Genomic DNA, 26,331 nt, shown 5'->3' on the forward strand with positions numbered 1-26,331 from the left:
TGCCTTTGCTGAGAAAACAGCTCATGTAAAACAATGGCCAACATGGGACCATGAAGCAAAATGATGAGTTGCTTCCCATCATTTCTCATGTATTCTTTCACTCACCAGCTCTAAGATTATACCTTACCAAATCTTATGGATGTTCTGGTAGCAGTTCCAGTGTAGGTTGGAAGTGGTTTTTCTCCACAACATCAAACAATTCTCTGATGCCAGCTGGGTGTCCTATAGCTCAACTCAATTCTGACAGTTTTTCTGGAGATAGTGTCAGATTCCACATTCCGCATTAGAGGCTCAGTCCTATGAGTCTGCTCCCCCACCCCCACCCCCTGCCACACACATATACACACACTGTCACCTGTGCTTCTAACCGACCAGCTGTAGATGGGAGTCTCCAATAGCTCCCTCCTCAGGTTAGATTAATTTTCTAGAGTGGCTTATGGAACTCAGAGAAATATTTTACTTACTACATTACCAGTTTATTATAAAAGGATGTAACTCAGGTACAGCCAGATGGAAGAGATGGATTGGGCCAGGTATGGGGAAAGGCCTTGGAGTGTCCATGCTGTCTGAGAGCACCTCTCTCCCCAATCTCGATGTGCTCACCAACCCGGAAGCTCTCTGAACCCCATTCTTTAGGGTTTTTATAGAGGCTTCATTACACAGTCATGGTTGATTAAACCATTAGCCATTGGCAATTGATTCAACCTCCAGCTCCTCTCCCCTGCTTGGAGGTAAGGGGGTAGGACTGAAAGTTCCAAACACCTAATCACAAGGTTGGCTCAACTGTCAACCTGCCAGGTACTTTTCGAAAGTCACCTCATTAACTCAACACAAGACAATTTATTGTTCTCATCACTGGAAATTTGAAGCGTTTTAAGATCTCAGTTCCAGGGAAAAGGTGGGGTGGGAGTGGGGGACACATGACAGTACCACAAAGACCAAATATTTATTATGAATATTATGAATAATATGAATCACAACATCATACCAAGAAGGCATCAATGCTTACTTGCTTCTGCAGGCTGGCTTTCTAGAAAACCTTGGCTGGATCACTCCATCCATAAGTCACCCAGCTGGGGTACTGGACTTAATTGGTAGATTTCCCTGTTGCACTCTAGGATGTGAAACCTGAATAAAAGATCATAATCAGGCTCTAGATTGAAGTTCAAACTCTCTCTTTTCTCTAGTCCTCTCCAAGTGTTATAGGAGATAGACAGCCAGACATGAGCAGGGAGCGGGGCAGGACTTCAGCCAGTGTTTATATTAGGCTAGATGCTTCCTTACAGTCTACACATTCCCTGTGAGCTTTCTCTTGGGATCAAGGGGAGTGGAAATATAGATAACAGACTGGCCAGAACTGCCTAGTTCCAACTTGGTGGAGAAATTGACCCAAATTTCACTCCAGAATCCACTAACATAGTAAAAATCACACCCCCTGCTCCTGGACAGTTCCAACGAAAACTAAATATAGTCAAAACTCCCCCAACCACCTACATTTCTGTGTTTTATTCATTCATTAAGCACTTATCAAATTATGGTAGAAAGATGCCAGACTGAGAGTGTTTATCAAGCTAGTTGTACTGATGTGTATTAATAATTAAACATTGATTAAGTCAATGACATTTTATCTTGAAAAATATGTAATACAAATTTCAGTAAATCCCATTTTGTATTAGTTTTTCTGCTCAATTTTGAAAGACTTTAAATCACTAGGGCTTTGTTTAGAAACGTATAGCCTGTTGGAAAGAGTCAGTTTACTTACAGTTGGGTTTTTGAAGGGGGAGAAAAAAAAAGTATAATTACTAGCAGTGATAAAAGCAAAACAGAGAGAGTTGGCTCACAAATAAGTTGGTTTCACAAATAAATTATGAAAATCTTCAGCAGTTTGTCAACTGTCTGTTACAGTCAAATCATATATAAGCATCGATGTGCTGGATAGTTAAGCACTAAAGTAAAGCTGTAATCAAACTTCCTGAGTATTTCAGTAAATAGAGTCTTATTAATTTTGCTTCTGCAGGTAAAGTGACGTTTTTCAAAGAGGGTAGTATTGGCCCTCAAGACTGGGGCTGCTTTTAACAGCAGAGACAACAGGGAGCCGATGCCTTTCTCCTCCTCCTTTGCCACCACATGAAAACATGGCTGTGAGGCTGTGGCCTGAAGCAGATGGAAGGACGGGTGACCCATTTTCCTCATGATCATCACTGGGGCCCACCTTTCTTCCCACCCTTCCTAAGATGCTCCTGTAAGCTCAAATTAAATTTGGCTTAAAGCCCAGTGAAAAGGGATCCTATAGAAGTCGTTTCTGCTCTGCTCTGACCATGCTTTGGGCTCTGCAGGCAGCAGAACAATTAGATAGAGTCAGTACTTTGTGCTTTGAGCTCAAACTGGCTTGAGGGGTGACTACTTTTATCTAACTTTAAATTTTTTCAAAACCATGAATTGTTCAGTATGTGTGCATATGTGTGTGTGTGTGTCTCTGTGTCTGTATTTGTGGTGCGTAGACACAGCCATACATGGTACTGGGGAGGGAGTCACTGTTGATGTCTACTTACACAGAACTGTCCAGGCTGACCCTACACCCTTAACAATTTATTCCCCCTGTCTTTATTCCCACATGTGTGCAATGCAGCAGAAAAGGACATCTGCTCATAAGGTATATATATTGTCTTTCTATTCCAGCCTTTTTTTCTTCTATTACTGTTAAGGGTAGAAATGTGCCACTTTTTAGGGCCTGATTCAATAATTCAATTTTTTTTCTGCAGGAAAGTCCTTAAAGGACAACTATTCAGCTAGGGAGACTTATGACATGATTTTTTTTTTAATTGGTCAAGATATGCTAATCTTGGAAAAGTTTCCCAGTTCTATCTAGTACTTTTTATTGTCAGTGCTTTAGGCAAGAAGAATGTGGTATATTCTTTAAAGAGACTAAAAAGACAATTGAAGAATAAGGATCCAGACAATGTAACCTCATTTTCCACTCTGTCATTGAAGCAGATGTCACAGAATTCAGTAATCAGGGTGATATGGTTTTATTTTTTGAAACATGTAGAGTAAAACAATGTAAGAACAGAAATGGAAATGGTGCCAATTTAAACAACTTTCTAGTGAAGCATAAGAAAATATAGTGTTATTAACACATTTTTTTGACAAATGTTTATACTTATTTTGTTATATAAATCCCAGTGTATGCTAAGGGTTTCTTAACATTTACTCATGATTACTCCTCTACACAAAAGATGAAAAAATTTTTCCATGAAGGGCACATTGCATTTTGGCCCAGAGTGATGGAATTTGCTAATCCTTTGCTGTCGGAAAATTTAGATATAATGTTGGAAAATGATGATGGTGTCCTGAAAGCTGCAGGGCAAACAGAAACAACCACTGCATTTTTAGAATAAACATATCAATATATGACAATGCAGATATTAGGATATTCTTTCAAAACAATCAGTAGCTGTAGTCTTGGTCTCCAGTCATTCTAGGTAAATGCATTCATAGCAAGAGCTTACATGGCTTTATTTGGGGAAAGAACCAGAGTGTGTCTTCTTCCTTATTTGAAAATCTGGCTGTAGCTAGAGACCCTCATTCCCCTTTTCCGAAGTCTTCCGCCCCTGATCAGGCAAAACTATTAAAGTATTTCTTGACTTAGACATGAAAGCAGGGATTGGCACACTTTTTCTCTTTATAAAGGGCCAGATAGTAAAGATTTTAGACTTTTCAGGCCACTTGTTCTCTGTCACAACTACCCGAGTCTGTGCGCCAGTCAATAGCAAAAGCAGCTATTGAGGACATGTAAATGATGGCCCAGGTTGCATTCTAATAAAACTTTATTACAAAAGCAGAATGTAGGGCTGTCAAGGGTTTGCTAACCTCTACTGTAGGGCATTGGATCATGTTTTATATCATCTCTCAGGTTAGCTCTAGAAGTAATTTCCTGAGAAAACTGAAGACTTCTCCACTACCCACATTTTGCTAGATTTGATTTCCAGCCAATGTAATAACACCAAGTGTTATTTTTCCTAAATGTGGATGTGTTAAATCTGCAAAACAACTGTGAGATAAAGAATTTGCTGTAAAATGCAAGAATTAGCTATGTTTATTTAGAGCTGGCTTGGAAAACAGCTCAACCAGGGACTGAATCATTGGAACAAGATCTGGGCTGGTCCTCATTCTTCCATGTGAAGTGCCAGTCATAGTACTCCTTTCTTCAATCATATACAATAGAGACAGGCTATGGAAGAGCTGCATATACTCAGCTGAAAAACTTTCAGCAGGGACTGCCAGGGAAAGAAAATGGTTAGTTTAAGAAGGAACTAGAACTAATTGTAGTATTGTTGGAATAGTTATTACTTACTGCATGTCTATACTAGACACTGTATGATCATAGTCCCATTTAATCTTCAGTTACTCTTTGAAGTAAACATTGGGAGCCCCCATTACGTAGAGAAAAGGCTAATAATGCCAAAGGCTTGGTCCCAATAAACTGAAAGGAGATGATGGATTCAAGTTATATGAATTACAACAAATTCAAGGAGGATGGCACCAGTGTGCTATTCAAATCTGATGGTGGTTGGGGCCACGCCAGTAGTTTGTTTTACAGTCTATCACCCTAGCCAATAGCTGGGGCACAGGGGGGAACCCTGAGGGAAAAGACTTTGCAAGGGCTGTAGGTCCAGAGAAAAGATCCAGCCCTATCACTAATGAGGTACTTACGTAAGTATTTTGGAGAGCCCACGGATTAGGGTAACCAAATGTCCCAGTTTGGCTGGGACTAAAAGCTTTTTTAGAACATAGGACATTCAGTGCTAAAACCTGAGAAGTTCTGAGCAAACCAGGAAGGGAATTGTGTGTGTATAGGTGTTTGGGGCTTACTAGAAGCTCATAAGCAGTGCTGTGCTAAAGCTGGTCCACAACTGCTCATGAGAGCCCATTGTTAAATTTTCAGAAATTTTATAAGTCATTTGTTAAACTGTTATTAAAAATTAAATGATATAAATGAACAGTAAACTATAGTGACATGTTAATAAATACTTATAAGTTACCACTTTCTAATTTAGGGATTTCCTCTCACTTACGATACTGAGGTTATTTATGTTTATTGTATCAATCCGGATGGTAAAAATACTACAAAATGGTGGGCTTTTGCATATCTTTTCCCAACTGTGCATTCAGTGGCACCATGCTGGTAGCTTGAAATAGGAAGGAAAGCGTCTTGTTTGTCTAGAGAGTGATGGGGACAATGTTAATAATGCAGATTTTATTTGTTTGTTATAATGAGTAAAATGAACAGTGAAGGCACATGTTGGAACTTCACTCAGTTGTCAATGACCTGAGCAACATTTTTTACGGAGGAAGATAAAGGTTCTCAAATACTGAAGAATAGTTCCTCTTTTTCGTTTGTGCTATATACAGTATAACAGCTGCGGTCTCTGATTGGGCTCCGGGTATAGCTAAGTCTGGGCACTGCAAGCAGAAAGGGATTGTGCGAAGAAAGTTCTATAACGAACAACAGAAGAGACAGACATCTTAGTGGTGCCCATGCTCTTCGTTCTTCCCAGATTATATAATTATGTTCTGAAGTGGTACTTCTTCCCTGAAAGTCCTCTGTGGTTAAGTCCATTTATTCCTGTAACCAACGAGGTCACTTAGAGTGTAAATTCCCTAAAGGAGAGGCTGAGATTATTTTGTTTGTTGCTGAATCCCCAAGACACAGAGTAGGCTCTAAATACCTGTGCACTGGGTGCATGAATAAATGATTGAATGAGTAAATTCAATTTCATCATCCTTTCTTAGTGCCAGAAGTGGCGACCTCTCATTTCCTAAGATTTCCCTGTTAGGACAGGAGTAATAGTAACATTATTTATACAAGTACATTAATCCACTTAAATTAGAGCTGGGCTTCTCAATGTTTTCCCTGTCTTTAGGGACAGAGCCAGGGGCTTGGTCTGGGGTGGAAGTGGCCTGCTTTGAGAATACAATGTCTTTGTACTTTTGTCTTTATACTTAAAAACTCACATTGATCTTTGCATTTTTCTCCAAAGAGCCCTGCATTTTTATTACCTTAAAAGATCTTTGAAGGGCTGTTGATGAAGTACATTAACTAACTTCTCTTCTGTAAATCTTTGAATAAGACTGTCTTAGTTTACCCTATGAGAGCTTATTCACACACACTGGGCATGCACTCCAAGGTTTCCTGTAACCTTGTTTGAAAGTTTTGCAAAGCTACTCATAAAATCCTCTCTGAATAATTTATACAAATATTGGATTTCTCTTTGATTGGGCAATGACCCTATCAAAATATTTTAGAATCAGAAAGTGTGAATTTTATTTAGATAGATTAGTTCAGCTCTTGTTTCTTTGGTAATTATACTTTTTCAGTGGTTTCGGAGACAATTTGTGCCAAGAATAGCAGATAGGTGCTAACAAACACAAGTGGTCTAGAATATTTCTTGGCACAAATTTCCCTTTAAGTCCTTCATGAGGATAAATATATTATTTAGGATGTTTCCATGCTTTCAGAATTATCCATGCTAAGCAGAATTCCCCTTTAAAACATTTTAAGTAGAGTCTTAATTTTTTTTGAGGTGCTAGAATTAATGGTGCCTCAACCATTTGAGCCTATGGAGGCTCAAAAGTATAAAGTTGTCCTCAGCTTTCTGATGAGTCCATATGTATAATTCAAAAATGTCATTAAGATAGCATAAGAATGCATTACCTTCTTATAATTCATCCATTTTTTTTTGACTGAAGGTTTGCCTGGAATCATATTTGTCCCTTGAGATGAGCAATAAATATTATTCACTCTCTAAATTGCTCAGAAAATACTAAAAGCACTGTGAACTGTTATCTGTTAGCCTGGAGCAATTTCAGTACATGTCATAAATTTTAAACAAGACAAATGTCATAAATTTTTTTAAAGAACTTTAAAATAGGTCTTAAAAATTAAATGGTACCTAAAAGCTGTTTTGGAAAATTTTGTAAAATCAAAATCCTTTCTGTTTCTTTCCAAATACCCAGTCCTAATGAAAACCATAGAGGAAAACCATTTATATAATTTCTGTAAATTATAATTAGATAACTATTTCCAGAATTACTTGTTGAATTTCAAAGATTGATATATAGAATCTAGGGAGACCATTTATTTTTATTTATTTTTGAAATTAATAGACTGTATTTTTTTAGAGCAGTTTTAGATTTACAGAAAATGAAGCAGGCTAGAGAAGCTAAACTTGGAATTTACACTCTGGTCACATTTCATGGACAACCAGGGTTTATTTTCTTTTGGAAACATAAGACTAAGACCTAAAAATAATCTCTGAAGCTTTTTCATTTATAGTATCTGCTGTTCATTTTTCTGAATTTAGTTGACATTTCTCAGACTATTATTTCTGTTTACCATTATCATCATCCAACCACCATCCTTCGGACATACATTCTGGATAACCTACATATCTTAGAAAAAGTTGCTAATTTGCAAGAAATGTCAGAAGAGAAAATCATGGCACCATTGAAGCTGATCTAATCTATCTAAATAAAATACACACTTTCTGATTCTAAAATATTTTGATAGGGTCATTACCCAAGCTGGAACACAGTGTAGTGTACTGAAATTTAATGTGACATTTATAAATGTAATCCAATGTTTCTTAGCAGTTAATAAGTAGAGAAAGATATGCGGTCAACTTTTGAAAAATATATATTCCTATAGATGCTTACAAGATTTCCCCTAAGAATCGTTATTGTGAAATGATTTTTATTTACTTAATTGTATGTGTGTGTGAAAGAAATAGTATTTACACTCTATAAATAACTATAATGGCTTGTTTTTGTACAAGTATTTCCAATAACAAAATCAAAACTGTATTTTTACAATAAAATTCTCCTTTTGGAAAATATTTTAATTGAAGATATTGCAAAATTAAAATAATGCCTTATCAGATATTATCAGTTAATTTAAACAAATTTAAAGTGAACTCCATCAATTTTGTATTCATAAATAAACAATCCCAAGGAGGAGGAAACTGTTAGTGCTCCTTAGCGTGAAACTTCTGGTTTAATCCCCTCCTTCACTGTGGTTTCTCCGACCGTTAGATCCAACTCTGCCCAGGCCTTGCCTGTTCTTGCCCATTCTTACACCTCCCTCCAACTCTGAGACTCTCTCAGCTGTCATTAGAAACCCCTTTCTGCTGTGCATATCCTTCATTTCACCTTCAATTTGTCCTTTTTTCTCCCCTCTTCTACCCTCTATTCCTACTGATGTCAGGAAGGGATGACTTAGGAGGATTGTCATTACCCAATAATTAATTATTTTAAGCTGTATTTAAGTATCCTTCATTCAAATCAGATCCCCTCCCCAAATTTTATATTAATAGTCATAGTGTGTCATGAGAACACAACTTTAAGTCCTTCTACCAGGATTTCGGGACAGGAGCATTATTCTCACAGTGTTAAATTTTGGAAACACAATTACTCTTACCCCTGCTGATTCCCTTTCCCACAAAGTAAATGCCTACACGAGGAGTCTCCTGATACCACCTTGGCTCATGTGAGAAGTAGGGAGGTTTGCCTACTCAATGTCTATTAATTTTTACAGTTCACATGACTAAAACTTTTACAAAATTAAATTTCCTCTTAGAGTAAGTAATCTACTCTCTGAATCTCTTTTCCAAGGGCTTCTGTATTTGTCTCAAATTTTCATTTCCTCTTGGCCAGTTTCTATCAACTTGACTGCATCCCACTGATAACAACAGACCCTGCATATTTCATAATCCCTCTCCAAATCTAATGACACTTCATCTGAGCTATTTCAGCCATTTGCCAACACAGCCAACCATTGAATTTTATAATTACCTGAAGGAATTTCACCTGCAAATGCACCAAATCTTGGTAATTCATAAATAAACAATCCCCAGGAGGAGGAATTTGTTAGTTTCTTTTATTCTTTTATTTCTTTTATTTCTTCCTTGTTGATTTTTCTATCATTTTCTCCTACTGAGAATGTCCAATAATTTTCCAACCTTCTTCTGAAATTTGTCTATTCCCATGACAGAACATGTCTGTGGATGGCTCTATTCAGTAAATTTAGAACTTTCCTAAATTTCTGCTCTCAACCTAAGATTATTTTGATTCATCCTGCTCTTTCTTTGGCTAATCTTCAAATTGTGCTCTTGTTTGCCTACTCTTCTGTAATCTGGAAAGACTCATCTATTAGCACTTACTTTCTCTTACCTCTTCATTAGTTACTCTTTCTCTGATATAGTGATCCTCGAACTTTGCTATTCTAAAATTTTTGTAATAGCTGTAAGAGAGGAAACACTAGAACCAGGGAAGGAAAGAGGCTATTAGGTTGATATTTGTTTGGATTATGTGGCTGGGTTTATATATGCCATGTGTCACTAAATTATCTTCTGATCTAAAATCTCATTGTATTTATCATGTGTATATGAATCTATTTTGTAGATTATGAGAGTATAGACAATTATCTCTTTGGCTTCATTTTTTTTCAGTGAAAGCATGTAATTGTGAGATTAGCAGGAATAATTTATTTCAGCGTTAGATGTTCCAAGAAGGCAGGCACTCAATTGATCTTGTTCTCAGCCGTATCATAAAGACAGACAGTTTAGCAATCTTCCCTTTTCAAATTATATCAATAAAAGCAACACTGGGAAGAACTTAGATTGGGAACTAGATAAATCTGTTTTCGTATATCATCTTGTAAATTAATCTTAAAATATCTCTCCACTAATTCCTGTATAATATGGAAGTATTTTAGTCTGATGTTTGGGTCTCTTTCAAGGCCTCTTCTTTGACAACCCCACGTTAAATATTCATTTATTTGGGAGCTCTGCCTTAGGTTTTTCTGTGTTAGGTCCATTAGTATTCTCAGGTTCCACAACGATACAAGCAAATAAAATTACATGACAGTTATTTTTTAGGATTTTATGTACAGAGTTTCAAATAACAATTTGAAAATAGCTTCCTTGCTAGTTGTAAGTATGAATTTGAAGATATTATTATCTTTATTTGTTTTTCATAAGCTTTCTTTAGCTTTTTATTTTTGCTAGTTAAATATTGGGTCAGTTTTGAAAAACAGATTCCATTTCTTTCAGTTGAATTTTGACATTGGGATAGATAGACAAGCATGGTGTGGCTATTTTTTTTTTTTTTTATGAAAAGCTTTAACAAACTCTGTGGCCAATATTCTACCTATAACTTTGAATCCACAGATTATGGCACAGATACTGTCTTTAGTGGGAAAGATGCTTTGGATAGAGTTCAATAATATATCAAATGCCTCAGAAAGGAAAGTCTTGTAACGCTGTCTTTGTTCTAAATCTAACATAAAATTATATAACATAATCAAGGTAGGATTACTTCAAAAGGTGGATTGATTTTATCTTTAGAAATGGAAAAAATGCAATACAAAAAATGATTGATGCTAGTGTATAGAGATGAGTTCCATGTTCTCTGCCCCTTAGGGCAAAGGGAAATGTGTATGAATAAAGCTTTTTGGTGGTGGCTGCACCTGTGAGAACAACTGAGTGTTTGGGATGAACTCAGAGGAAGGAAAGTAAAGAGGAAAGGCATATGCACCCATGGGATAAAGAGTTGAGATTGGTAAATGACAGTCAATGAGAGGCACGAGGAAATGTTACGGGGTTGAAAGCAGCATTGTATAAATGCTTTAGGTGGAGTCATTTAACAACTTAAACTTAGGAGTAATAAGTTTGTTGTGATGACTTATAAAAATGATTTAGCATCATCATTATTGTGGTTTATGGAAAGCACTTTTCAGAAGAGTGGTTCAAAATCATGTATTACTTAAGATAGATGGCCATAAAAACAAGGACTGAAGCTTTAGAGCAATGCCTGTGTTGTAAATATTTATATTTCACATTTTTAGATAGTTCTCACTTTTTCATAGACTGTCATTAAATTTGTTTTTTTCTAAATACATTGTAAGTCTCTAATGCATTGTTTCTTTTCACTTGGACCTAAATATGCTCTCTTTTTTTCCCTTTGATTGGAGACTTCCTAAATCATTGGAATGTGAAGTATTCTTGAAAGTATGAAAAAAAGTTTTCATTTTAACTTTTCTCTATAGTTGTATGAAAACACTGTTTTTTTCCAGATAGAAAGTCAATGGAAAAATTAACAAGTGAGCAAACCAAATGTGAGACAATTATCTTAGTATGAGATAACTTGTACCGTTTCTATAGAAAATTAGAAAAAAATAATATGCAAAGAAATAATAGAAAGTAAAGGAATAAATTTGTGGAGATTACATTAATGGAAGTAATATGTTTAGGAAGCTGGGTTTTTATTTTTATTGAGCTCTTGTGAATTTCCCTTTTGGTTTAAATTTTAATATGCATTGTTCCATTTCACTTATATTCTTAAGCTACTTGTTAAAGAAAATAGTTTAAAACATAAATTCTAATTTTTCTATTTTATGACATTATAAAACAGGTTATATAAACATGCTTTTTTTATTACTAATAATCAAATATTTTTTAATGGAATATCAGTTGGGAAAGTAGGTATAATGCCATTTTTCATCACAAAAGGATAGAATATATGGCTAAGTGGGCAATAGTACAGAATATTGATTACTCCTTTCCATACTTGTTATTGCAAAAAGCTCATCTTTTGAATACACATTCTCCGATCAAATCATTATACAAAATATATTATAATTTACATATAAATTTAAGATTGTCTGCCTGTAAGAAGATGATAATTATATTTTGTGTATAGGATTGCTGTCCTTCAGAACTTTACTTACTAATCTTAGAATACTGTCATTCACTTTTTCTATCTTTAAACATACACAAAATTTTGGAAAAATAATGTTTTAAAATTGAATGGCTTATATTATTAAAGTGACCATGAAGACAGTTATAAGCAATTGATTAACTATGTATTCCATATATTCTAATTGATACATTTTATTTTTAGATGTACTCTTTGGAAAATTATGGGGTAGTTAGAGGTTTTTGTAAGAGCTTTTTGTAAGAGAAATAATTAAATGACTATAGGAGACACTTTTTATGTTCACCCTTTATAGCCTCCACTCAACTCTGAGTAAACACCAGAGACAGTTAATGTACAGGTGATAGTTGTCCACTTCAAGTTCCTGACTCTTTCTGCTCCTCTGCCTGAGGGTTTTCTCCAGAAGCATGAGTGCTGTAAGGGATATGGCCCCAAGAATGCAGAATTATACTGGCTAGCTTTTGTTTACTGCCCCAAAAGTTTTGAAGAAAGATGGCAATATCAGAGCAGCCAACTCTTCACTCAGAGCATGCTCTAAAAAACAAAACATATCTATGACTGCATTTAAAGCTATTCTCACCTCCTGAAGCAGAAGAGAAGATTATGCTAAAAATTAGGACTAGGACTTGATTATAAGAGTAATGAAGCTATAGATACAGAGTAGATGGAATGCATCGTTTTGAATATCTCCTGTATGAGAGGTCCTGAAAGGGAAATAAATGAAACCCTAAAACATTTTACCAGAGGGGAGATACTCAATACAAATGGAACTCTGAGGTGGCAGGAACAGTCTTAGTCTACATCCTTATCCATTTTCATTGATGCTTTGGAAAAGCTGTTTTGTTTTGTTTTTTTCCTAGGAAATGAAAAGTGATTGTCAGTTACAAGCTATATGTGAAAAGGCTGAAGTCCTCCTTGGTAGCAAACAAAGAGGCTATTGTCTCCTGCAGTAGGAGAGAATATCAAGCTGAGAATCAGACTTAGAGCCTGATTATCAGAAAAGACAATTTCCAAAAGAAGCTAAACTCTCAGCAAAGGCAGGATCTGCTTGTGATGGTTAGGACCCTGGTTGGGAAAGAATGGGACCCAGATACATGGAAAGGGGATGAGCTGATGTCCCTCCAAATCAAGAATTCTCAAATCCTTCTGAGTTCTCTGAGCCTACAGAAATGGTGTCCCCTTCCCTTTTAAGAGGCAAAATTCTTCCATTGCTTTAAAATTATGTAAGATAATGCAAATGCTTTTCCCCTACAGGTCATGTGTGTCACTCACGGTTAGTCCCTCTGCCCTTTCAGGACACTAGGTCATAACCTAGGGTTAAGTTATGACCTAAGCCATGTCTGTCTCATAAACTGTCAGGAATCAGCACAATATAAGTGGGCTTTCATTCTGGGACCACTCTCATGGGGTATGACTACATACCTTGGTAAGGACCTATGGAAAAACTGATGGCTCATGCTAAGTGAGGTAGAAATGTCAGAATTGTGGTGACATGTCGGGGAAGAAAAGATTAAAAGGGTCTGAGAAGTGGGCAAGCTGGAGAGAATATACTATACAAGGCTGGAAAACCAAACAGGATGTTATGGAAGGCCAAGGGGACTGACACAGGCTCACAAATAATAATGGGGATGACCGAATCCTGAAAAAGTAGAAGCCACATAGGAGCAGTTAACCTCCATAAGCTGGATGGCATTTGTCATAAGGAGGGGTAGCATAGGAGTGGCAAATAAAGGGGGTTTGACTGCCAAGTATTACAGATGTTTAACAGAATATGTCATCCCTAGGGAAAAGTCAGTGAGAAGCCAACAAGGGTACTATTCAGTTTGTACCAGTAGAAGGTAAAGATGTGGACATCTTGGAGACTGAATTCTGGCTTTCATCATGCCTTGTCCAGTTTCTAGACCTGAACAAGTTTTCCAACTCAGAACTCTCTGAAGTGGCCATCGTGGCAGAGAAAAGAGGCCATGTATAGGTCCAACAGCAGAGGCTTTCTTTAACCAAGGCTCAGTTAGTTACTGCTGCTACCACATGCCACAATTACTCAGAAATTCCTACTGTCCACCTGGGGACAAGTTGATGCATTGGACCCCTTCCTTTCTGGAAAGGTCACATATTTATTCTTACAGGAAAATATATATTCCAAGTATATTTGCTTTCATCCATACAGAGCTCCAGTCAACACCATTACCCAGAGAGGGTGTTTGGTCCACCAGCAGGGGATATCACATATTAAAACAAACCAGGGGATCCTCTTTCCCTCAATGGAAGTACAGAAGTACACCCAGGACTGTGGGATCTCCATTTTCTACCATATACTGCGCCATTCAGAAATTATCCTGATGGTAGAGTGGGAGAATAACCAACAAAGATCCTGTTAAAATGCCAAGCTACAGGCGACACTTTGTCAGTTTGGTGATCCTACTGTCTTGTAGGCAGTATGTAAATTGTAGCAAATACTCCAGATTTATACTTTGTCCTTAATAGGAAGAACATAGGGGGTGGAGCGGGAGGTGGTCCACTTAGCATCACTTCCAGTGACTCAGAGGGAGACATTTTTCTTCTTGTCTGTGAAACTCTGCACTCCACATGATTAGGGGGTCTGATCCCCAAGGGGACAGTCTTTTCCATGTGAACACACCAAATGTCCCATTGGACTATAAATTATGGCTGCCACCTGGGCACTTTGGACTGCTTGTGTACATGAACTAGTAGGCAACATGAGGAATTACCATCTTGCCTTTTGGGAACAAATTGTTCTGGGCTGGATTTTCCGGAGCAGACGGAAATGGGTTAGGAGTGTAACATGTTATTTAGCAGCTAAATCTATGAAAAGAAGAGGAAAACAGGGTTCAGTACAGGGAGAAGCTGAGCTGTGAGGATATCTCACAAGTCATGGTCAGATAGTAGGGAGCTTTGGAGCACATACTGCTGGTCAGAGTGGTCCTGTGTCATGGAGAAATGGTTGGGCTTTATGCTCCTAGATCAAGTCACCAAATACTGACTATCCCAGGAAGATGCTGAAACTGAGAGCTGAGGGTTCTGTTGATTGCACTTCTGAGAGAAAGCAGAAATTTCTTCCTTGAAAGGAGATCTGAGTAGAGTGTCTGCATGTCTAAATCAAATGTGATCCTTCACAACATTGGCTTAGAACCACATTTATTATAAGGAGGTTATAATAAAAAGGTAGGATAGGCATGCAGTCCTGTCACACCATCTGGAGGCTGCTGTCTGAGGGAACATTGGGATGGCTTCTCAAAGCTCAGCTAAGGAACTACATAGGAATGATGGTCTTGGTTGAAGCCTGAATGTATATTTGATAACAGGATACAGTGTATAGTGAACCACTGGTTACTGAATAGTGTTGTGTCCCCCTTAGTTTAAAAAGTCTGCTCTTTCTAATAGAGCAGGAGAGAAGGAAGAAGTTACTGTATTCTTGGATGTGATCAACACTGATAATCATGAAGACCTAAGGTTGCTGATACTGCAGAAAGGGTAGAGCAGGTCTGGAGGCTGGAAATCACTGTGGTGCCTCTTGATATTTCAACAACAGTCAGTGGAAACAGTAAATGTGCAATTGCAGCAATCCAAGATAACTAGGGGCTCGTATTTCTCAGAGATTAAAGATAGTGCATTCCACAGGGTAAACAACCTAGATCAGTGAAAGTAATGACAGAAAGAAAAAGAAATCTAGAATGGGAGATAAAAGAAAGCTGATAAACATCACTTACTGTATTGGCACCTCTTGGAGCTATAAAACTCCAACTCCAGCTTCTTTAGTAACTTGCAAGCATTAGTTATTAATTTAGCTTTCCTAACCATCTGGATAATGCCTTGAAATATTAATAACCAAATGCACACAACATGGGGCATAAACAGTTTCAAGGGATGGATTGTAGCAAACTCTAACAATTCCTTTTTCTGTATCCTCCAGCTTGCCTCTGAATTCACTTGAAACTGTACTGTTCAATTTCCCTGCATTCTGCATTCCATATTATGCAGCACATGTCTCCGTCTGTCTGCTTCTCTGCTTAGTGCTTTCACCAAAGAAGTGCTTGATATTTAAGCTAGGAAAATCCTCAACAACCTCAGCCATTATGTTCAGTATTCTCGGTCCCTCTGTAGGGCACCTGTGAGACAATTCTATTCCCAATTGTCCATAGTGGTAACCCACTGCTTATCTTGTATTGGTTCTTCTGTCTTCCCTCTCCTTTCCGACTTTCCTGTTTGTTTCTTCTTATCACTATTCAGCTACACCACTTGTGCCAAATACTATGTCTTGGTGTCTGTTTTGGGGAAATTCAAACTAAGACAATGATAACTTCCATAATTACACTTACTCCTAAGTTTCTGAAGTTCCTAAAGCAAACAATGTTCCCAAAGCAAAATTGTACTTAAGATGCTACAACTAAATTGTCAACTTTGTTAATACTGCTTCCAAGAAACAAAGGCTGGTGAAGTAAAGCACACTCTGAGATTATCATGTTCCGTTGACAATTATCTGAGTCAGCTTATCAGTAAGCTGCTTAATGTATCAAAGAGTTTTGCATGTACATTGTACACTAGGCTTCCAAAGAAACTGTTTAACCTTTGTTCAAAGAGGTGCATTTTGAGAACATCAATGCAGTGCACCTGATTATACATACTTCTTATGGAATGAATTGTCAAATCACTGTTGTATACCTCAAACCAATGTAATATTATATGTCAAGTATATTTCAATTTTAAAAAGAGAAACGAATTTAATGACCTGCCTGAAGCATTACACTAAATTAATCTTTCAAGCTGAAGCTTTGGGTACCCCTCCTGTAGACTTGGCCTTACCTTGCGCACTTGAACCAGCTGCCTCCACAGGCAGGTCTTTAAGGAACAGTGGGTTCCTGGCCTCACCTGGGGTACTGTTCTGACTTTGTACCATTCTCCACCAAAGTTGCTGTTCTACTCTTCTTGCCTGTAACCCTGTCCAGTTTCTTTTGTAGTAGACCTTTCAACTAACTTCCTCTACACACAAGTCTGATAATAAATATTTTGGCAATTTAATCATTTTCTTGGTAATATGCTTAGAAATGCAAACTTGATTTTACAGAGATTCTCATAATTATAGTTTATATTATCCAGTCCTCTCATTTGTAGTTGTTACACTTTGATAATATACTCCCTTGGACCTCAGAATACATTCTTTTCTATCACAATGTGAGACTCTTAAACTTGTGCCTATTGGGATTAAAGAATGACTTGGGGATAGAGCACAGAGGGCTGTCATAATGACATCAGTGGCGCCATTTGGGAAAAAGAGCTATGAAGTCATACTGTTCTGAACGTAAAATATTTTAGGTAGAATGCTTAATCTACTACCCTTAAAAAATGAAACATCCTGAATTTGATGCTTGAATACCCAGTGTTACTCCTCTCCTCTTTTTTTTCTGTCCATTAGACCAATTGTATAACAGCTTTCAAAAAGGGTAACATGAAGGCAACTTTTAAACTAAATTTAAGAATTAGTTTTCATCCAATTGAGTGAATCTCAGAAACAATGAGTTTTTTTTTGCCTACCTCCCGTTTTGAATTTTAACATAGAAACATCGCTTCTCTTCATTAATGATTCCATAAAATGCTATAGCATTTTATTTTCAACCCAGCAAGTCAGAAAAAAATTCACTTAAAAGCTTAATTAAAACCAAATCTACAACAATTAACAACTTTTTCTTCCTCTCAGTATTTCTATTTACCTGTTTGCGTTTCATTTTAATTCTCTTTAGGAGTCTTCCAAAGTTTTCTTAGAGTTAATTACTGGATAACAAAGTCATATGAGTGAGTAACTGAAGAACAGTGTAAGAATTCTCTTATGTGTTCATGCAGTGCTGTGTTACAAAGTTTCTTTTTTACATAATAGTATATTGAAAATGATTATATTTTATAACATACTGGGGTTAACAGAAAAGACTGGTCACTGTTACATGGATATAACCCCTTGAGGAGTCTGTCTAGTCCAGCCCTTTCCTGAATTTGCAAAGCCCAGTGAGATTGATACCCCAGCATGCCCGTAAACCAACACCGTCCTAGTGTGCTTGACACATTTGTTGAGAAACTCCTCTCTAGTGCTTTATGAGACTTGCTGATTAACCTGCGTACATTTTTCAACTCATGTTTGGGTAATGATGCAGGATGATTTAGGTGTGAAGAGTATATGAAATCTCTCATTTTTCCTTTATTGGAAATGGCTTATATCTTTAAACAATATTTATGATAACTATTATTTTTCTGTAATAAGTGTTAAGGCATCCAAAGTTCTCTTCCTTTCTTCTTTCTTTTACCATCTGGTATTAGATAATAACATTACATTTGTATAATGAATTTCTTGAAATTGCTAAATATGTTAGCACATCTTTGTTTAGTTGTAAATTATATACTTTGGTTCCTGAATATAGTAGATAAATAAGTTCATCAACAGACTTCCTTTACCTCAAATAGTTTTTCATTCTTTTCTTTCCAAGTTATTAGTTCTATCTAAACATATTGTCGAAACATATATTTATATTCTGTGTTGTAATTTTAATCCTTAACATTTGTCTTAGATTGTAATACTACACTGAAACAGTGATCTTTGTCAATCCTTTAGCAGTGGTTTTCAAGTCAATTTTTGACTGAAAGTTCTTTCTATACTTGAAGGACAGACAGCCGAAAATAAGCTACTTGATTCACATTTTCTTTCCTTGAGTATCTTGTTCGATTGAATATTACTGTGTGGAAATCTGGGGCTATCCTACTTTTCTCCACTTATAGGCTTATACCATTTTTTTGCTAGGTTACCCAAAGAATGCTTTATCTTTAGATTCTACTAACAATTTTGAAAGAATGTGTCAGCACAAACCACTCTGAATTCATTTTATCTAACACATAATGTACATTTCTTCAATATGCATATTCCAAGTCTTCTTAACTTTTTGTTTCTGGAAGGGTAGAAAAATTTTTTTTGGAAAGCATACAAACCTTGTTTTGATTTTCTTTTGGAAAGTGCTATAAATGTGTACATATTGGATGTCCTATGTCTCCTTTGTATTCTTTCTAATATTTTAAAAATAATTTTAAAATTATTTTTGTTTTTTAGCTGAGGTATAACAATTTTATAATAACATAACATTATATTAGTTTCAGGTGTACAACATAATGACTTGATATTTGTACATGCTGTAAAATGATCACCACAGTAAGCCCTGTTACCATCATGACCATACAAAACTTACAATTTTTTTTTCTTGGGATGAGAACTTTCAAGATTTACTCCTAGCAGATTTCTAATATGCAGTGCAATATGATTGAGTACAGTCATGGTGCTATACACTACATCCCCATGATTTATTTTATAACTGAAGTTTAGCTTTTGACTCACTTTACTCATTTTGCACTTGCCCAAATCCCCTCACCTCTGAACCGCCAGTATGTTTTCTATATCTATGAGTTCATTTTTGTGTTTGTTCATTTGTTTTGCTTATTAAATAATAATAAGCATTCCATATATAAGCACAATCATATGCTATCTGTCTTTCTCTGACTTATTTCATTTAGCATAATACCTTCAAGGTCCATCCAGATTGTCACAAAAGGCAAGATTTTATTCTTTTTTATGGTTGAATAGTATTCCTTTGAGTATATGTGTGTACACATTTATCCATTCATTCATTGGTGGGTACTTAGTTTGTTTCCGTATCTTAGTTATTATAAATAATACTGTATAGATCTTTTCAAATTAGTGTTTTCATTTTCTTTGGATGAATATCCAGAGTGGAATTGTATCATATGGTATTTCTGGTTTTAATTTTTTGACACATTTATCCATTCATTCATTGGTGGGCACTTAGTTGTTTCCATATCTTAGTTATTATAAATAATACTGTACAGATCTTCTCAAATTAGTGTTTTCATTTTCTTTGGATGAATATCCAGAGTGGAATTGTATCATATGGTATTTCTGGTTTTAATTTTTTGAGGAACTTCATACTGTTTTCAATAGTGACTACATCAATTTACATTCCCACTAACAGTGCCCAATGGTTCCCTTTTCTCCATATCCTCACCAACACTTGTTATGTCTTACTATTTTGATAATAGTTAGTTTTATAGGTTTGGGATAATTTTGATTGTGGTTTGATTTGCATTTCCCTAATGATTAGTGATGTTAAGCATCTTTTCATGTGTCCATTGGCCATCTGTATGTCTTCTCTGGAAAAATGTCTATTCAGGACTGCCACCCATTTTTAACCAGATTGTTTGGGTTTTTGTTTTTCTGTGGAGTTGTATGAGTTGTTTATGTATTTTGTATATTAACCCTTTATTGGATATATAACTTACAAGTATTTTCTCCCACCCAGTAAGTTTTGCCTTTTCATTTTGTTGGTTTCCTCTATTGTGCAGAAGCATAGTAGTCTGACGTAGTCCCACTTGTTTTTGCTTCTGTTGTCTTTGCTTTTGGGGTCAGATCCAAAATATCATCACTGTTTACTAGTTATAACAGTATTTTTTTGTGGAGTCTTTAGTTTTCTACATATAAAATGAAGTTGTTTGAATGCAGTGACAGTTTTACATCTTCCTTTCCAATCTGGATGCCCTTTATTTCCTTTTCGGGCCGAATTGCTCTGGGTAGGACTCCCAACACTATGTTGAATGAAAGTGGAGGGAGGGACTCCAGGCCCGCCCCGGCCCCCCCCGGACAGGCGCCCCGTGCTCCCACCGCCCGCCTGCTGCTCTGAGCCGCGGAGGCGGCGGGCGGCACGCGCGAGTGAGATGCGGCCGCGGGCAGCCGGGGCGCGGGCAGCGGCAGCCGCTGCAGCGGGGAAGGCGGGCGCGGCCTCCTCCGCGCGGAGCGCGCAGTGCGTGGGGGCGAGTCCGCGGGCACCGGGGAGCCGCCGGCCACGCCGCCTGCATACACACTTGTTTAGGCCTCTTTAGCCCCGCCAAGGTACCGACTCCCCCTCCGTGGAGGCCCCTCCGGACCCCGGGCCCCACGCCTCAGCCTCGTTCGCGGCCGCTGCGCCCCGAAGTGGTGCGGCTCCTTGAGGAGCAGGAAAAGATGTAAGAAAAACAATAGACGATTTTTTTAAAGTGACAAAAATTTTGAATTCAGAGTTGAATTCACAGATTTGCAGAAAATGAGTGATGCTGCAGGTGATATTGTTGACAGAAGAAATTAAAAGTGGCTTTGAGTTTAAAGCAAAACACCGAATTGCTCATAAACCTCACTCCAACCCAAAACCTTCAGATATTTTTGAAGCAGATTTTGCCAACGATGTGAAATCCAGGGATTTGCTTGCTGATAAGAAACGGTGTGGGCTTGACTTGAAGAAAGAGACAAGAATTGCTGGGTGAACCGGATAGCAAGCCTGATGCTGTGACGGCAAAGAGAAGATCCAACATCTGAGGAGGAAAAGGAAGATTGGAACATAAATGTGGATGTGTTGCACCAAGCAACGGGCCCTGTTACTCCCAGCGGTTGTTGTAAGGATGTTACAAATTCAGAACTCTTCAATTGTCACGTGAACAGTCAATTGAACTGTTCAATGAATGGTTCAAATTCTTATCACAGTCATGAGGAGGAGGAGGATGGTGGTAATAAAAATGGCCATGATGCATTGGGGGCTGAGTAATGCTTTACCAACAATCACACTGTCGAACCTAAGAGGGTCCGAATAAATACTTGGAAAAATACGACTTTAAAATTCAGTGACAAGAAAGAAGCTAAGTGTAAATGAAAGAACAGCTCTGGCAGTGGTCATTCTGCTCAAGAGCTGCTTACTATCCGGGCTCCTGCTGACATTTACACAGCCTTTGTTGATGTTGTGAGTGGAGAATATGTCCCTCCTAAGTCAATCCTGAAGTGTCGCAGCAGGGAGAACAGTGTTTGCAGTGATACCAGCGAAAGCAGTGCTGCTGACTTCAATGACAGGAGGGGCATTTTGAGGAGCATTAGCTGTGAAGAGGTTACTTGTAGTGACACCAGTGAGAGCGTTTTAGAGGAAGAGCACAAAAACCATCAAAAGAAACTTTTGCCCTTATCAGGGACACCTGAGGCTTTTTCTGGAACTGTGATAGAAAAAGAATGTGTATCACCCTTCTTAACACCACACCCAGCCATGGTTATCCTGTGCTACCCACTATTCCAGAACGAAAAGAAGTTCTGTCAGAAGTATCAGAAAAAACTACAAAGAGAGTTTCAAAGTTCAGAGCTGCCAGAATGCAGCAGAAAAACTAGGCCTGCCTAGGAAATGGGAGTTTACATCCTAGAACCCAGTTTTGCATCTCTTTAGAATATGTATTGCAAAATACATGTAGTATGAAATAAGGCATCCTGAATTAATTTGGCAGCAGGTTCTCTTTTATCAGTGGTGTTAAACAAAATCAAAGTAAATGTTTGAATTCCTTAATATTCAACTTGTTTTTTTAATTCTCTTAATATTGTCAACACTGTTGTCTAAGTTTGCCTTATGAAGCAATGGAAGTATTTCAAATTATTTTTCAAAGAATATGTTCATATGCATTGTTTTTGTGTTTTGAACTAATTACAGGCAGTTTTGTACCAGCTGTGAAGTTGTGCATACCATATGGACTATTTTAAAGAAATTTTTTAAATTTCAGAGAGATTCTACAATTATATTACTTGCTTGAGCATTTTAAAGGCACCTTAAAAACATCTACTACTTCTAGGTTTTGCAGCTAGGTGGCTATTTAAAAAAACCTCTCCCCTTTGACTGTCATCTATCATCTCTGTGGCAAAAAAGCTACATGTACCCATGGGAAAGTTCTTTGATTGGAAGAATAATGGTATTTTGTAAAACAATTTTTTCAAGTAAAACTTTTATGAAACTTGGTCTCTAAAAAAAAAAAGTGGAGAGAGTGTGCATCCTTGTCTTATTCCTGATGTTAGAGGAAAAGCTTTGATCTTTTCACCATTGAATATAATGTCAGCTCTGGGTTTGTCATATGTCCTTTAATATGTTGAGGTACATTCCCTCCATAGCCACTTTATTGAACGTTTTTATCATAAATGGGTGTTGAATTTTGTCAAATGCTTTTTCTGCATCTGTTGTAATTATTATATGACTTTCATCCTTCAATTTAGCAAACCATACCTGAAATAAATCCCACTTTATTAGGATGTATGATCTTTTCAATGTATTGTTGAATTCATTTTGCTAATATTTTCATGAGGATTTTTTGCATCTGTGCTCATTAGGGTTATTAGCCTGGAGTTGTCTTTTTGTATGGTGTACTTGTCTGGTTTTGTTATGAGGGTAATGCTGATCTCATAAAATGAATTTGGAAGCATTCCCTCCTCTTAAGTTTTTTGGAAGAATATAAGAAGGAAAGGTATTAACTCTTTCATTATTTGGTAGAATTTGCCAGCAAAGTCGTCTGGTCTTTGGCTTTGTTGGGAGTTTTCTGATTACTGATTCAGAATCTCCTTCATGAATTCAGTCTGAGAAGATTGTATGTTTCTAGGGATTTGTCCATTTCTTCTAGGTTGTCCAATTTGTTGGCTATAAGTGTAGCTGTTTCTCACAATCCTTTGAGTCTTTGGTATAGTTATGATGTCTCCTCTTATTTTTTTGAGTCCTCTTTCTTTTCTCCTCTCTAAGTCTACATAAAGGTTTATCGTTTTTTTAAAAATCTTTTCAAAGAACCTGCTCTTAGTTTCAATGCCCTTTTCTATTGCTTTTTTGTCTTCATTTCATTTATTTCTGCACTTTATTATTTCTTCCCTTTTACTGACTCTGGGCTTTGTTTTCCTTTTACTAGTTCCTTTAGGGTACAGGGTTAGATTGCTTATTGGAGATCTTTCTTGTTTTTTGAGGTATCTCTATAAACTTCCTTCTTAGAACTGATTTCCTGTATCCCAATCATTGTGTTTCTATTTTCATTAGTCTCCAGGTATTTTTTGATTTTCTCTTTATTTGCTGAACCTTTCATTAGGTGTGTGTGGTTTAGTCTCCACATGTTTGTGTTTTCTCCAGTTTTCTTCTGTAGCTGATTTCTAGTTTTATTCTGTTGTGGTTGGAAAATATATGATTTTGGTCCTCTTAAATATTCTTAAATTTATTAAGACCTATTTTGTGGCCAAACATGTGGTCTATCATTAAGAAAGTTCCATGTGCATTTGAAAAGAATATGTGTTCTGCTGCTTTTGGAAGGACTGCACTCTGTGTATCTGTTAAGTCCATCTGATTAATGTGTCATTTAAAACCAATGTTTCCTTATTGATTTTCAATCTAGGTGATCTGTCCATTGACATGAGATATTAAAATCCCCTACTATTATTGTATTGCTGTCAATTTCTCCCTATATGCCTGTTAACTATCACTTTATATATTTGGGTGCTCCTACATTAGGTACATAAATATTTTTAAATGTTATACTTTCTTTTTGGATTGATCCCCTTATCATTATGTAATGCCCTTGTCTTTTTTACAGTCTTTGATTTAAAGTCTATTTTGTCTGATATAACTACTGCTACCCCATCTTCCTTTTCATTTCCATTTGCATGGAATAACTTTTTCCATAACTTCACTTTGAATTTCTGTGTATCTCCAGATATGAAGTGAATCTTTTGTAGAGAGATGGGTGTTGTTTTTATCCGTTCAGCCATCATATGTGTTTTGATTGGGGCATTTGGGCCATTTACATTTACTGTAATCATTGATAGGTATGTACTTACTGCGATTTTGTTGATTGTTTTCTGATTGGTTTGATAGTTCTTCTCTGTTCCTTTCTTCTTCTCTTGCTCTTTTGTGGTTTGGTGTTTTTCTTTAATGTTATGGCTAGATTCCTTTTGTGACTGGGCAGTGTGCATGGTGGATCTCCTGGGTTCTTGTCTTGAAGGAAAGAATTCAGTTTAGAGACCCAATAGACAGTTAAAGCTGCAGGGTGTTTTTATTTAGCAAAGCAAAAGGCAGTACACTCCTGAGACTGAGAAGCAGGCTGACCCCAAGGGTGGGTAGCCACTCATTAGGCTTTACATTGTGTCTTTTATGGGGTTTATTTGGTTTCCTCCCTCCCATTTTATCATTCTCACACGGTCTTTTGGATGTTGTTTCCTCCTCTTCAGCCTCTTTGTACAAGTTGTGTTTGTCATTGAACATCCAAGAGAGATGCATGGTGGGGTCAAAACTTTAATGTAAATGATACAATAATGATATGGTGGCATCAGGGTCATTAACAATAAGGTCTTCCATAAGTGCATATGCTCTAAAATCAGGAAGGTCCCAGTAACCGTATCTTCTGTTTATCAGTTTGTGCTGAACCACTGAACGGGTTGGTCTGAAGGAGACAGGGCGGTCTCTGGCCAGAGACTGGGTGGGCGGCTGCCTTCCTCTCTCCTCTCCTGCTCCTGTCTCTCTAACTGCCTACTTTTTTTTGTGTTATCTATTATGTGTTTTTGGTTTGTGGTTAGTATGAGATTCATATATGCCAAGCTATGTGTGTGTGTGTGTGTGTGTCCATCCTCTTCTCAAAGGAAAGAATTCCAGATACAGAGTTAAAGCCACAGGAGTTTTTAATCTAGCACATGTATGTAAGACACTCTGTTTTCAGTTGTCTGAGAAAATCCCACCAGGCCCCAGCCTCTCCAGCAGACTATTTCAGATTACCAAATGAATCTGCTTCTCATACAGTCTGGACGTTTTTCAAACTGCTGCTTTTGCACTGGTCCCAGGGTCAACGAGTTTATGTGTGAACCCTTGAAAATCAGAATCTCAATTTCCTATAGCCTTTTGAGTCTCCTTGAAATAAGTCCCATTGTTTCTCAAAGCAGATGTTTTGGGGGGTCATCTTTCCAGTGCAGGTCACAAAGATTGGGTACCTGACGTGGGGCACAGACCCCCTGCTCTGTGGAGAGGTCCGCATATGTGAGCTCCTCCTCACTGTGGGTCACTGCCCTGGAAGGAGGGCTGTTGTTAAGACTGTCTCTGCCTCTCCTTCCATCTCAGTGTGGCCCTTTCATCGTCTGTTCAGAGGAGCTATTCAGCTAGTGTCCAGGTCTTTTTCCGAGGGAATGCTCCTGTATGTAGCTGTAGCTTTGGTGTATCCATGGGAGAAGGTGATTCAGGCCCTTCTTATGCCTCCATCTTAAACCACCTCCCCTCTCTATCATTCTTTACTGTTTAGTTCTATTTCTTTTTGGTTGCATTGTAAATTACATTTGCATAATGTTTGTTTCTTTTGTGTGCTGTCCAATATTGTTTTCAATTCTGAGGTTCCCCTTTTCATTCCTCCTAACTTGTGTCAGACTCAGATTATCACTCTGCTCAAAGCCCACGTCATCTTGATTTCTAAGAGTTTACACACTGTTCTTTTCTATTACCTCCCTAAGTGTCTACTCCTCTCATTTTTTTTCAGTTCCAGAACACTTCTTTTTGGTGTTCCTGGAATGGGCCAGCCATGCTCTTGGCAATGTTTTCATCTCAGATGTTGGGATTCCGGATTGTCTCAGTTCCTTCAGGTCTTTTCCTACAAAGTCATAGTGAAACCTTCCCTGGCTACCCAATCTGCAATTTCAGTCCTCTTCCAAAATGT

At 37.4% G+C, this 26,331-nt stretch overlaps 1 protein-coding gene across 9 annotated transcripts in view; it reads right to left on the reverse strand.

The window, feature by feature from the left end:
- Positions 1-26,331, reverse strand: part of LOC118972007 (uncharacterized) — an 86,845-nt gene that overhangs the window by 46,314 nt on the left and 14,200 nt on the right. For 6 of the 9 annotated variants that reach the window (XR_012125263.1, XR_012125262.1, XR_012125267.1 and 3 more), the window contains exon 2: positions 1,010-1,128. The exons of 1 other annotated variant lie outside the window; for it this stretch is intronic. Coding sequence is in view for 1 of the 8 variants with exons in the window: in XM_073222004.1 (XP_073078105.1) it covers positions 21,003-21,180; positions 24,476-24,632 (335 nt within the window). In the remaining 7 variants the exon portion in view is untranslated. Of the gene's footprint in view, positions 1-1,009; positions 1,129-18,849; positions 21,181-24,475; positions 24,633-26,331 lie in introns of those variants that run through there. 2 more of the 9 variants (XM_073222004.1, XR_012125261.1) reach the window with 2 other exon arrangements.

The sequence above is a fragment of the Manis javanica genome, chromosome 14, assembly GCF_040802235.1.
Source record: "Manis javanica isolate MJ-LG chromosome 14, MJ_LKY, whole genome shotgun sequence".
NCBI lineage: Eukaryota > Metazoa > Chordata > Mammalia > Pholidota > Manidae > Manis > Manis javanica.